This window comes from Callorhinchus milii, unplaced genomic scaffold, assembly GCF_018977255.1.
Source record: "Callorhinchus milii isolate IMCB2004 unplaced genomic scaffold, IMCB_Cmil_1.0 Scaffold43, whole genome shotgun sequence".
Taxonomy (NCBI): domain Eukaryota; kingdom Metazoa; phylum Chordata; class Chondrichthyes; order Chimaeriformes; family Callorhinchidae; genus Callorhinchus; species Callorhinchus milii.
The window spans coordinates 129,062-143,555 of record NW_024704784.1 but is presented as its reverse complement, the minus strand read 5'-3'; the positions used below and the strand labels follow the sequence as shown (position 1 = coordinate 143,555).

Below are 14,494 nucleotides of genomic sequence, written 5' to 3'. Positions count from 1 at the left end.
TAAAATGCATAATAAAATGTTAAACTTAAATGGTTTAAATTCCTACTTTAGAAATACACAATCTCCTTTAAATTATTAATAGTTTCAGAGAATTGGAATATTATGAGTTGGGTTAAAATCTACACTACGTTAGGAATGGAACGGGAACCTCTCCTAAGCTACTTCAAGTTCGACTGCTCCAAGTGTAGAACATCCCAACATGAAAATTTGAAATCTTCCAATTTGTCTTTCTCTAAAAAGCACTAATGTTCTTCTATTAACTCCATAAAAATGGTTCCCCAATTTCATAAAACCTTTTACAGATTGAATTGTAATAACTAACAATTACATTTACCCATAAATTCAAATTGAAGATAGGCATTAACCTTTGAGTTCAGCCTTCAGTTATTCAGTCGCGCCTCAGTTTAGCAAAACATATACTTTACACCATTTGTTCAAACATACTCTCTGAGGGATCTAAACTGTGGGAATTACACCTCAGCTCACAAAGGATCTAAAAATATCAAACCCTGTAAATGACTTTGGCACAATCTTACTGAATGTTCGCCAGAGCGGAGTCTTTGCTGGCACCTTAACAGCATCTAGTTATGTGACAGCCAAGTTAAGCACAGCAATATCCCACAAGCAGCTTAACCTGAGCTCCTGCGGCCAATTCTTGGAAAGTGCTGTAAACATGCCACCACCGAAGGAGCTGTCCTTACATGAGAGAGTGGACTTAATCAAAAACAGTGAGGGCAACATTCATAGCCAGTTAGCTGTGATCCACGGCATTGGCAGAACACAAGTTGGATTTATTCTCAAAAGGTAGGCTGCATACATGATAGCATTTGTTTTAAATGTGACAATGCCTTTATTTTAATGAGATTGCAAAGTATGGTTGTTGAATGTTCATCACCCTTGCCCATTACCAATGCCTGTAACATTACATAAGTGACCCGAATCACCCGATCTGTTTCAGTAATCAGGTCACCTCACTAATAGGACACTTTTGCCCAGTCACTTGAATGACCGGATTAGTGAAGCTCTCTGTACTTAAAGGCAATTGATGTTGTTTCATTATCACTTCAATTGAATTATGAATACAACATTCCAAGTGAATGTGGACCGCAGCACAAGGTCTCAATAACCAGTGGCAGCGGAGTGGAGAAGGAGTTAAACAGAATACATGGACGTCACAAAAAAAATCAACCATGTGAAATCAATTTGGGAAAACAGCGTGTGTGGCACGAATCGCCTCAGATATGACGCCATCAGGAATAATCCACAGGTTCACACAGCATGTTTTATTTTCGTGGCTGAACTGAGCTGAGCTTCAATTCAGCTATGTATCTGCAGCGCCACATACTGGACAATTAGATCCTTGACAAAACTTTACAATGCCATCTTTAAGCTACCCTAAAACCTGCAGTGGAGAAGAAGGGAGAGCCAATACATAGAGAACTTTCAGACTGTGGACTAAACAAAGTGAATTATATTCATATTCATGTGTCCTAGCTCACTTAAAAAATACAACTTTGGAAAGAGTAAAAGTAACAAGCTATCTATGGATAGACAGGACACACTTGCTCATCGTCCCACACTTTTCACATTGTACTGAAGGAAAGTGGCAAATGCTCATGTTGCTGGCCATATGGCAGGGAATAAGGTCATTTACAGCTGTGCAGGTTAAAATATGCAGCAGCGGGAAGCAGTAAGCAGATGATTTCAGTTACAGTTTGTTGCTCAAATGTTGCTGTTGATGAACTAAAACACATTATGCAGCATGATGCTTTCCTTTAAGACAACTTGTATTTATATAGAAATGTCTTCAGGCACTTTGCAGAATGAGGTTAATTAGAAATGAAGTGACTGTTAATGAGGCATCCTGGTAGTTCATTTCAGCCAGGAAAATCCTGCAAGCAACAATGAGATGAGTAGACAATAAAATAATTTTTAGGGTAAATTTGAATGAGAAGAAATATAAACACGACACGACAACTGTGAGGAAAAGTCCACTATTACTTGGAACTGGCTGTGGTCACAATCTTTCAATCCTCCTTGGACACCGGGGTGGTGCCAGAGGACTGGAGGGTTGCAAATGCTACACCTCTGTACAAAAAGGAGAAGGATAAAACCCAGAACTACAGATCAGTCAGCCTAACATCAGTAGTGGGGAAACTTCTAGCGACCATAATCCAGGACAAAATAAATTTTCACTTAGAAAAATATGGATTAATAAAGGACAGACAACATGGATTTGTTAAAGGCAAATCATGTCTTAACAAACCTGATAAGAGTTTTTTGATGAAGTAATGGAGAGGGTGGATGAAGGTAGTGCAGTTGATGCAGTTTATATGGATTTTCAAAAGGCGTTTGATAAAATGCCACATAAAAGACTTGTAAGCAAAATAAAAGCCCACGGTATTAAAGGGACAGTAGGCAGCATGGATACAGAACTGGGTGGGAGACAGAAAGCAAAGAGTGGTAGTGAACGGTTGTTTTTCTGACTGGAGATAAGTGAGCAGTGGTGGTCAGTATTGGGACCATTGCTGTTCTTGTTCTGTATAAACAACCTAGACTTGAGTACAATTTCCAAGTTTGCAGATGATACTAAGCTAGGAAAAGTAGTAAACAGTGAGGAGGATAGTGGCAGACTGCAAACGGACATAGACAGACTGGTAAAATGGGCAGACATGTGGCAGATGAAGTTTAATGTGGATAAATGCAGAGCGATGCATTTTGGGAGGAAGACTGAGGAGAGGCAATATAAGCTGATGGCAGAATCTTAAAAGGGGTTGAAGGAACAGAGAGATCTGGGGTTCATATAAGTAAATCTTTGAAGGTGGCAGGACAGGTAGATAAAGCTGTTAAAAAAGCATACGGGATACTAGGCTTTATAAATAGGAGCACAGAATACAAAAGTCAAGAAGTTATGATGAACCTTTATAAAATACTGATTAGGCCTCAGCTAGAATAGTGTTTAGTTCTGGGCCCCACACTTTAGGACGGATAATATAAAAATAATAATAGGATAATAATAAGGATGTCAAGGCATTGGAGAGGGTGCAAAGGAGATTTACCAGGATGGTACCAAGAATGAGGGATTTCAGTTATCAGGAGAGGCTAGAGAAGCTCGGATTATTCTCCTTGGAACAGAGAAGGTTAAGAGGAGATTTAATAGAAGGTTTCAAAATTATGAGGGGATTCGATGGGGTGAACAAGGAGAAACTATTTCCACTGGCAAGTAGGTCGGGTAATCCGAGGCCATCGATTTAAAATAGTTGTTAAAAGAAACAGAGGAGAGATGCGAAGAATTTTTTCCATACAGCGAGTTGTTCGGATCTGGAATGCATTGCAAGCCGATTCGTTAACAACTTTTAAGCGAGAAGTAGATAATTATTTGGGGAGGAAAGTTTACAGGGCTATGGGGAGAGCGCGGGGCTAGTGGGATTGATTTGGATTTCAAAGACCCGGCACAGACATGATGGGCCAAATGGCCTCCTTCTGTGCTGTATAATTCTATGATTCTATAATGGCTTCAAAATGTATTCATTCCATTATTCTCACTATTATTCAGAAATACAACTATTTCACATTCCATTCTGCGGAAACATAGTTAATAAACAAGTAAGATACTTAAAATAGAAGAGTCTCCAAAGAATTCTGTCAGCAGATTATAATGAATTGGATCTTGCACCAAAAGCCCTTTTTGACAAGGGTGGATTTGCCCGCACAGGCAAACATGCTGAGCAGCAAATCTTTGAAAAGGTAACCATTTCTATAATGCAGAAAGGCTTTGACTTCTGCTCATTAAGTCCCTTTCAATCCTTTTAGTTTTCCTAATCTGTATTTGTTTACGCACCATGAAATGACCTCACTAACTCACATCTTAGGTGCAGAATTAAGCTGTGTTATGTGGCCTCCATGGTTTGGTATTGTAGTCATCTCTGCATTCTTGTGCAAATAAATGGTAGCAATGAGTCTTTAGACTAATCGGGCTTTGTGTGTGGACCACCCAGAAGGTAGACTGTCTGGAATTGAGGTCTGAAAAAGAGAAATTTGGTGCGCAAATAGCGATAACATCCCATCGATCCATGATTGTTTGTGGGACACTGCGGTCCACAATTGGCTGCCGTGTTTCCACTTTCAAATATATTCTGTGAAGAGCTTTGAGATGTCTCAAGGTGTGATAAGGAGCTATATCAAATGCAAGGATTATTATTATATTAAATATGGCATATCTTCAAATAAAAAAAAATATTACATTAATGTAAAGGTAACAGTATGGAAAGAACTTTGGTTAAAGGATATGAACCAGAGGATGGGAGTACAAGTTGGTATTTGAAATGTAGAGATTAAATAGTAGTCTCCCCAGGGGTCAGGGTTTAGGACCATTGCTTTTCTCCATTTATATTTAGAGATAATATATTTATATTTGTAGATTCTGGTAGAAGAGGCACAATTCCTAATGGAAGTTGTATGTAATAAAAGGGTTGAAGTTACAGCATCTAAAGTATATAATGTCATAAGTAGAATAAATAGGATTACATTTTATAATAATATAATGTACATTTTTATAGCACTATTCAAGTCCTGTCTCTGGAATCTTTTGCAATCCTAATCACCCCAGCCACTCCCTCTGCCTTACCCCTTCCCTCTCCGTTTCCAAATTCCATCTAGAGACCTACTTCTGACTGTGCGCTTTCCTCCACCTGCCCCCTTGTAACTCCCAACTTGGGCTCTCACTCAGTCTTTTCAAAATGCTTTGATATGTTCAACCAATGTGAAAAGAACTCATTTAAGTGTAAATTGTTGGCGTTGTAAAATAAACCTCCCAAAGCACTTTACAAAAATATAAATATAAAATTGCATGTTACAATGGCAAATGATGTTGTTTCTATTTCACTGCTAGCTGATTACCTCTGTGTTGTGTAAGCACATCTGACCACTGAGGCTGATATGTTGTACAAACTAGCACTAATATTAATAATCCTTATATTTGGTATAGCGCCTTTCGCCTCTGGAGGATGTCTCAAAATGCTTCACAAGATATGCAGTAAAGTGTAGTAACTTTGAGTTTTGGGGTGAATTAGCTGATTTGTGCAGTCATGAAGTTAATGACTTTATTTGGGGAACTGTTGACCAGGATACAAGGAGAAACTCCCTTCTCTTTTTGAATAGTGCCATTGGATCTTTAACATCCACCTGAACAGGTAGACAGGGACACTGTAGGGTCTAGGTTTAATGACTCATCTGAAGGCCGGCAGCTTCGATAATATAGCACTCCCGGAGCACTGCATTGGAGTGGCGTCTTCGACTATAAGAATCCCAAGTTCTGGCGTGGAAGTTTGAACTTACAACCTTCTGACTCAGAGGCCAGAGTGTTACCAACTGAGCCAGGCTGATAAACACATCTACTGTGTTTTTTTCTGCAGAATGTACACAAATAGGTTGCAACTTGAAAGCATAATACCACTTACCTTGTATAACATGAGAATTGTCCTTCAGAAAAAAGTTGTACAGATATTTGGGAATAAAAGCAGACATGCAAGCGTAGGCCAAAGCTGCAAAACATAAAGAAAGAAAAATTAGCCACTTCATACAAGCATTTTACTTTATGGTAGGGAGCAGTTAACCTTTCTTATAAGGCTTCATTTCAAATTCCACACTGATTGACCTTTCTGCTGATTTTCAGGCATATCACAGATGGCAGTAATCTGCTACCCTCAGACAAGGTGTGGGTGTAAGGGCAACCTGCTCAAGACCACACCTCTGTAATTGACTGCGGGGAGGTGAATCTCCCTTGAGGAATTGCCCAGCCTCCATTTGGTGTCTCTCTAAGCTGCTCAACAGTATTCAGTGACACAGTATATGAAGCTACTGAAGGGTATAGCACTGATCTTCCAAAACATCAACAACCTGAATTGCACGACGACCATTAAGTACAACAGATTGCTTTTTCTCTCTGCATCCAAAGACCACAGGAATGCTGTATATTAGTGGTTAAAGCACTTGCCTCGTAAAGCAAGAGAACCTGGATTTGATTCCTGGCAGGGTGAAACTTTGGGCAAGTTTCCTTACTCCACACACATCTGTTTACCTAGCAGTAAGTAGGAACCTGGTTGTTAATTGATTGGCGGATCACTTTTCTGAGGGTAATAATCTCTTCAGAAAAATAATAATAATAATAATTTGGTCACTCAATCCACGGCTGCTTGTCGGACACTGCTGTGCACAATTGGCTGCCGCGTTTCACCCACAAAACATACACTCAATTCACTTTGCAGTATATTCTGTGAGGCACTTGAGACGTCTCGAAGATGAGATTAGATCTATACCAAAGGCAAGGATTACTAATATTATCACAAAGTAGATTTAAGCAAATACATTTGTTTGCACAGGTACACCCTTTCAGTGCTCATGGTCATAGAATCACAAGATTTTCAGTTTGCTGATGCTCATGAGCTCTTAGAGCTATTTACCATAAAATACATCTTTGAGCGTATGCTACCTTCAAAGTTCCCCGACCCTTTTCTCCTTTGAAGACTCACTAATGTTATGTATTTTCTATAGGCATTAGAATTGTTTTTTCAGCCCAGTTAGGGTTACGCAGTGTTTGAAGGATGGACAATAATATTATGAATACATTATTTTTTAGTAGTAGATGTCTTAATAATCCATACTTACCTTCATTGTTGAAGTTCAGGTACAAGAAGGGTGCACACAAGGAGTCTAAGCCTGGATAGAAATTCACAGAAAGGATGAGTGAAGACTACAACAGAGAAAGAAATAACTTGCATTGCTGCACAATATAATTGATTTATTATAGCACCTTTCACATTGGGAAGACGTCTCAAAGCTTTTGACAATGCTGGCTGGACAACTGAGCTGGGGGTGGGGAGAGTAGAGATGACCAAAAGTATTAGATGCAGGTTTCCAAGGCTTGGGGCCCCCGAGTGAGGTACAGCTTGACTTTAACCAGTGATAACAGCATTGCTTGTCATTGAGAGAACTCTCTGGCAAGCTTTGCACTGCTTGTCCAGCTAGCATCATCCTATTTGTGAAGGCTTTGGCTTGCAGGATTAACAGGAGCTGAGTGGGAAGAATCCCTGAGAAGCCAAACTGACCTTGCCAATACACAAGATCTGGATGGGAGACGACCCAGGCTTTTAATACACGTCTAAACTTTCCATGACCCTCTGGCGATGACAGCAGCTCGTCATACTGATGGCAGCGCGGGATATCCACCTCAATCTGAAAGACAATCAGATACAAAGAGAGAGGCCAACTAGACAAAAGGAAACATATCTGGGAAGAAATAAAGCAGGGTTTTGTTGCTGGAAAGTACACAAAAAGTGGTGTGTTACATAACATCAAGCATTCAGTCTAATTAACTTAATAGAAAATGCTAAATTTTAGAGTGCCCATTGAACTTAACCGCTTTTTCACTACAACAACAAGATTTCATTTATAGAGTGCCTTTCACGTCGGGAGGATGTCCCAAGGCGCTGGACAGTTGGGTCAGGACCCAAGCAGGGGGGAAATGGTCAGGGGGAGGGAAGGGAGGGAGCGAGGAGGGGGTAGAGAGTTGAGAGGGGAGTCGAAGGCACGGTCAGAGAAAGGTCTTGAGACTGGCCTAAACTGGTCTTAAGACCGGACTAAACTGTCAATGACATCATTTACTGCAGTGTCTATCGTGCAGCTCCCAATAAGACTTGCTTAGGAATCTTGTCGAGAGAGCCATTTGAAGAATATTGCTTTAAGAAGTTAAAGGGCAATTCAGAAAAATCCAATGAAGCAGAAGAAGGAAGTAGAAAAGGATCGTAGGAAGGGAACCAGAGTGTGGGTTAGGGTAGGAGTGTTGTATTGTTGTGAGCTGAGAATAAAGGAATGTATTTAATACACAGTTTTGTGGAGTGAGAATCATTACACTATTCACAATGAGTATTTTTAAAGTTAAATAATGATTCAGTGCAGGGTTGTGGTGAGCACATTTCTAAGACTCCAATTCCATATCTGTGTCCAGTATCGCACTCAACTGATGAAACAACTCATAAGAAATTTGAGTCAAAACTGAATTATGTTCCAAGAACAGATATATATCCTACCTCACCTGTCATCATAACTCATTCTGTTTACACCGCGATTAGATATTGACCAAGTTTTCTGAGTTTTAAAACAAAGCAAGGCTCTATGGCTTTACTTAATATGCTGATCACATAGACAGCAACTGTCATTTGAAAATCTTCCTATCCACCACTGTGCATCAATATGTTTCACTGATGAAGTGTTAATTTCTGACACATAATTTTGAAGAATGATTTAATTGAACATGGGCTGTGGATTGCTGAGATAACTCAGCAGTCCTGGAGTCCTGTAGCTCAGTGGTTAGAGCACTCGCTTTGCAAGCGAGAGACCCGAGTTCAATTCCAGGCAGGGCAAAACCTTGGGCAAGTTTCCTTACTCCACACGTCTAACAATAATCCCTCCAAAACCAAAAACAATAATAAATTGGTCATTTTCAATCTACAACTGTTTGTGGGACATTGCTGTGCACAATTGGCTGCCACGTTCGCCCACAAATATACAATCAATTCACTTTACAGTGTGTTCTGTGAAGCGCTTTAGGACGTCCTCCTGACGTGAAAAGCGCTATATCAAATGCAAGGATTATTATTATTAGTATTATAACTGGTATACTGCTTTTGCTAGACAGACCTTGCTTAGAGTGCTTAAAAGTAGAGGAGACTAAGAGGTGGTTTGTTTGAGGTATTTAAAGGGAAAAGAAAGTGGAAAACTCTTCAACAAAAACAGAGAGGGCTGGGAAAACTCATACTTATACTGTATCCGCTGCTCACGGTGTGGTCTCCTCTATATTGGGGAGACTGAGAGCAGATTGGGTGACCGATTTGCAGAACACCTCCATTCTGTATGCAAGGTCAACCCTGATCTTCCGATCTCCTGCCATTTCAACTCACACTCTTATTCACAGTCTGGCCTCTCCATCCATGGTCTCCTACGCTGTTCCAGTGATCCACAGCGAAAGCTTGAGGAACAGCAACTTATCTATCTGCTAGGGACCCTAGCAGACCTGACCCTCTAGCCTCAATATCGATTTCAGCCACTTCAGACCATAACAGCTCACCTTTTCCTCCCCACCTCCCCTTTCTGTTACCAGAAGAATTATCTTCTGTTATCATTACAATCATCACCCCAGACACTCTCTGGTATGTTGCCTGTTCTGCACCATTAACACCTCTTCTCCCCAGTTCGTTTCAACACCACACCACCCCCACCTTTTGTTGTACAAACCCCCCTTTAGTTTTAAGCCACTATCACCTCTTTAACCTGTCAACTAACACATTCTCTCCTTTGTATTCTTTTTTTAATCTTCTTTGTCGTCCTTCCTGTCTCCCCCTCTCAACTTGTCCTTAAAAGACTCTCCCTCCCAACATGCCCCAGTTCTGACGAAAGGTCGTGGACCTGAAACGTTGACTCACTTTCCTTTCTCTATAGATGCTGCCTGACCTGCTGAGTTTTCCCAGCTCTCTCTGTTTTTGTTTCAGATTCCAGCATCTGCAGTATTTTGTGTTTTGTTTGTGGAAAACTCTACTCTCTGATTGAGGGATTCATTACAAAGTGCATAGCTTTAAAATCATAACTAAGACAAGTAGAACTGAAGTCAGCAAATATTTCTTCACACAGAGGCTTGTGAAGATGTGGAATACTCTATCCCAGAAAGCTGTAATGGGAGAATAGGGATGTTCAAAAGATATAGGTAGATAATTGGATAGTAGAGGTATTAAGGGCTATGGTGAATGGCAGGGCTTTGGGGTTGAAATATCTGACAAGATCTTATAAATTAGTGGAACAGGCTCAATGGGCTGAATGGCCCACATGTCCCATAACTGTGTATCTATTATATAATTTTCTACATACACAACGAGCATTATGGGATTTTAACATCCCTGCCACGCTTGAAAAATAAAAGGTACTAAAGAAATGTGCTTCACATTTGAATTTCTTCTTTTTTCTACATGTCAGCCTGGCTTGCTGTTGGGTCTGAAGGTTGTGGTTTCAAATCTTACATCGAATGCAGATTTACACTGTAACTTCAGTGCAGTGTTAATGGAGGGCTGCATTTTTGCATTCATACAAAACATAAACTGAGACCCAAACTGCCTGTTCAGGTTGATTTTAAGGAACCCATGACCCTATCCAAAACGAAAAGGGAGTTCCTGGTAACCGAGCCAACAATCCTCCACTTAATTTGGTCCTCCACTGTTATTCACTGTTGTGAGACATTATACAATACAAAATCATATTTGTATAGCGCCTTTCACATCGGGAGGACACTTGGCGTGGGCAGACTGGCTGCTGCATTTGCCTTCAAAATACACAGTGACTACACCTAACGGTAATTACTTTGAAGGGTTTGAAATGTTAAGGCACGTTATAAAATGCAAGGATTCTTCTTCATCTTGGATTACCTCTCTTCACAAAAGTGAAAAGGCAGATGTACAACAACAACTTGCATTTATATAGCACCTTTTACGAGGGCAGCATCTGGAGCACTTAATATACGGATACAAGATAGAACTGCGGAAATAAAACGCAAAATACTGCAGATGCTGGAAATCTTAAACAAAAACAGAGATCACTGGGAACACTCAGCAAATCAGGTAGCATCTATGGCGACAGGTAAGTTGGTCAATGTTTCAGGCCCATGTATGTCCTTCATCAGAACTGAACTTCGTAAGTTTAGGTGAATATAACTTGACTGGACTTGGGTCCAAATCTCTAACGGAGATCCTCACAGATAAAACTAAGTTGAATGCTTTCTAAAATAAGTGTGTGCTTTTGTGCTTAAGAAAAACTAATGGTGTAATTCAAATGTACAGCAATGATAAATGGTTAACAAATTAAATCTTTTGCACACCTTGTATTGGAAATCATTCACTCTTGCAGTGTTCAAGACCTTGTGTGACCAGCAGTCAAGTTGTTTGCTCTGTGTAAACCATTCTAATTTTATTAACTTCTTTCTGGGTATCCTATCCATTCAAAAGCTTGACGTATTAGACATACAACACTGATTTACACTAGTTTATTTAGCTATGCACCTTAAGAATGCACTATATATATTTTTTAGAAATATCCAATAACTGCTTCAGTGATATACCTAAAGACTTGTGTTCAATATAACGTTAACACAGCTTTCATGTGCAGCCACTGGTAATTACTAACATATGCAATACATATAGGATAACAGAAATCTGGAGGGTATTACAAAGCAATAATACAAGTTGAGAGTCCAACAGAATTAAAAACATTGAATTTTCAGCAACATCTCAATCACATATTCATTGCTCCTTAGAGTGCCCGCTACCCTATTCTCACCCCCTCCCATATTATTCTTTAGAACACACAGAACCACAGGAATTTCTTACATTTTATTAGCTCTGTTTGCTATGTTTTGGGGGGGTAGGAAATGTTGAATCTTATTGATGTTAGCTCCCACTTGGGCACAACATAAGGCCACAGATGACATCAGGATTGATTTTACTATCAGATTTGATTGAGGAAGGAAACCATACTACGATAGTTGTTTTCATATTATGCAACTACTATCCCGTAGATGTTATACAGTTCTCAATTCAACCAATTCATTTCAGCCACTCCAAATTTGCTTTCAATGTTGCTCATTTGAAAAATTCCAAAAAAGAAACTTAAGTTGAGAAATGTGGTTATGTGAGCTGCACTGCAATACTCCATTCTTGGCAGAGACTTTGACACCAACGAACAATAAAAATATATTCAATAGTCACCCTCTCTTCAGTTCATTCTAATTTCAATGTGAAACTCAGGTTTGTTGTCAGTAAACTCTGAACTAGATACTACACGCTGAGGTCGATAAAGAACAGGTTGAGTACAACAAAACATCTCGGATTAGGAGTAAATAGGATGACACATGGACATCAGAACTCTGTAATAAAATGCAGATAGACGAGCAGACTTAATTGTAAGGATTTCCATTTTGAACTAGATATAGCACATTCTCAGCAATTCTTCAGCTGTCTCAGCACTGAAGCCATGGTCATTGCATAATAATAACACTTTCATTTGATATATCACTCATAACATCAAAAGGTTTCAAAACACTTCACAGGGAAAACCTGTGAAGATTAGTGACATGTATTTGTAGCCAAACACCTTTGTCAATTTACACACATCAATGTCCCACAAACAGCCATGAAGTGAGCAGTAACCAATTTATTTGGGGGTTGTTGGCTCGCACCCCAGGAGAAACTCTTGTTTTTTCAAGAAATAGTCTGGATCTTTAATAACCACCTGAACAGGCAAACAGGACCTTGGTTTAATGTCTCAACCGAGGTGTGGCACCTCCAAAAATGCAGCACTTCCCCCTTCACTGCACTGGAGTGTCAGCCCAGACTGTGACCTTAAGATCATTAAAGAAGATCATTAAAGACTTATATTTTCAAGATTATTACTTGCAATTGTCCCAATCTCCCTGATATCAAACCTTTCAGCTGGGCTGCTCGCAATAACTTGCATTTATACAGCGTCTTTCACACAGGATAAATGACTGAAAGTGTTTCACAGAAACAATAAGGAGCAGCGAGCAGGGAGGAGTGACAGCAAACTTCCAGGGTGTTGACCAAAGGCAGGGTGGTCAAAGATATATTTTAAAAAGATTTTGAATTCAAAATGTTTTAACCATTCCGTTTTAACCCTCCAAAACAATAATAAATTGGTCATTATCAATCCACGTCTGTTTGTGGGACACTGCTGTGCGCAATTGGCTGCCGTGTTTCACCCACAAATATACAGTCAATTCACTTTACAGCATATTCTGTGAAGCGCTTTGAGACGTCTGGAAGACGTTAAAAAGCGCTATATCAAGTGCAAGGATTCTTATTATTATTAACGAAGACAAGAGATGATATGTATGCCTAAGAAAACTAATATGTAACTTATTTTTGCTCGTATGAGACTTTCAATTGAAACACACTTTTTCAGTTGGTGCAGTAGCATGAGAACAGCACGAGGGTGCGCTGTAATACACAGAAATGACCATAACCTTAAGATGGGTACACAGTTACAGCCAGGACAGATGTTGATCAGAATGTTGTGAGCTCTTATTTTTTTTCAGCAGTAATGGTAATTCAATAATTGTCCAGGTGGCTTATAAAATGGTTCCGATGCAGATTGATCAGTGCCAGAGACTACAATAACTCCTATTGTCTGGTCAGTGTTGCCGATGAATAAATCAGTAACATCTCTGCTATTTCATTTTCTGTGATCACTGACTGACTGCTTCTGTGCTTACCCTCAGGGTAGAATAGAAGCATGTTGTATAAATCACTTACAATGGCTAACTTTACTAAATTCAATGTGAAGCGATCATAGTGCTTCACTTTGCTAGAAGGAAAAAGAAGCTGTATATACCTTGGATAGTAAGGACCTAAAAGGGGTAGCGGGGCAAAGCAATCTGAGGCATCAGAATCACAATAGTAGCCTTATAGGTTGAAAGGAGATCTGAAAGAGTTTTTTTTTAAAATTGTGTGGAGTTTTGATAAGGTAAATGGGACCATTATTTCACTACTTGTTAAGTTATTCACTTCAAAGAATGATATTAATTAGGAATGAAGCAAATGTAGTTATGTAGGCAACACAACAACAAATTACATTTGAATAGTGCCTTTCACGTAGGAAGGACGCTTCAAGGCACTGGACAGTCAGGGTTCTGGACCCAAGCTGGGGGTAGGGATCGGGAAGGATGTAGGGCAGGGAGGCTAGGGGTAGGATGGTGACTGAAGGCGCAGTCGAAGAAGAGTGTCTTGAGACAACATGCAAAAAGCTTTAAGACATTTGAAAGCTACGTTTGCACCATGAAGAGAGCAACTTTCTCAGAGGCTTTCTCCTCCCTGCTCCCACGATATAGTAGAGATGTTCCTGAAAACTAAAGGCACAATTTCTTTTTACACATTAAATTTAACAAAAATTAGCTCAAACCCTGGAGCAAATTGCTTTCAGCATTTAAAACAAAGATTAAGCAGCACTTTTAAAGTCGATCAGGTGCAAATATCATGCCTGCCAGGAGATCAATTCATAGTGCTGCAGTACAATGCAATTTGATCTCTGTTAAAGTCTAGGCTCATAACAGTTTCCATTGCAGATCACCCTCAAACTTTTATGCTGCTTTTCTATTGCTAATTTGTTTCATGATGCAAGTCTGCCTTTGAAGGGAACTTAAAAAACACTTGCCGGCCTTTCCGGTACCAAATTTAGCAGAACCATTTTTGGAGTCAGAACTCTCACCAGCTCCATCAAGCCACCTGATACTCTGTGACATCTCCTGACCTGTGTTACTCTTAGATCAATACAGGAGAATGTAAAAATAAATTCCTAATGGTTTTGGACTTTTTGAGGGAGTCTAATATCTTCGTGCTGCTTACCCAATGATGTCAGATGCATGTGCTGAACGTTTGCCACA

The 14,494-nt window shown here is 39.7% G+C and overlaps 1 protein-coding gene across 1 annotated transcript in view; it reads right to left on the bottom strand.

Moving 5' to 3' along the window:
• Nucleotides 1–14,494, bottom strand: part of tbck (TBC1 domain containing kinase) — a 148,690-nt gene that overhangs the window by 74,116 nt on the left and 60,080 nt on the right. Inside the window, exons 17-19 of the mRNA XM_042345361.1 lie at nt 7,107–7,234; nt 6,667–6,717; nt 5,460–5,543 (exon numbers count right to left, since the gene is read on the bottom strand). Coding sequence (XP_042201295.1) covers nt 5,460–5,543; nt 6,667–6,717; nt 7,107–7,234 — 263 coding nt within the window. The remainder of the gene's footprint in view (nt 1–5,459; nt 5,544–6,666; nt 6,718–7,106; nt 7,235–14,494) is intronic.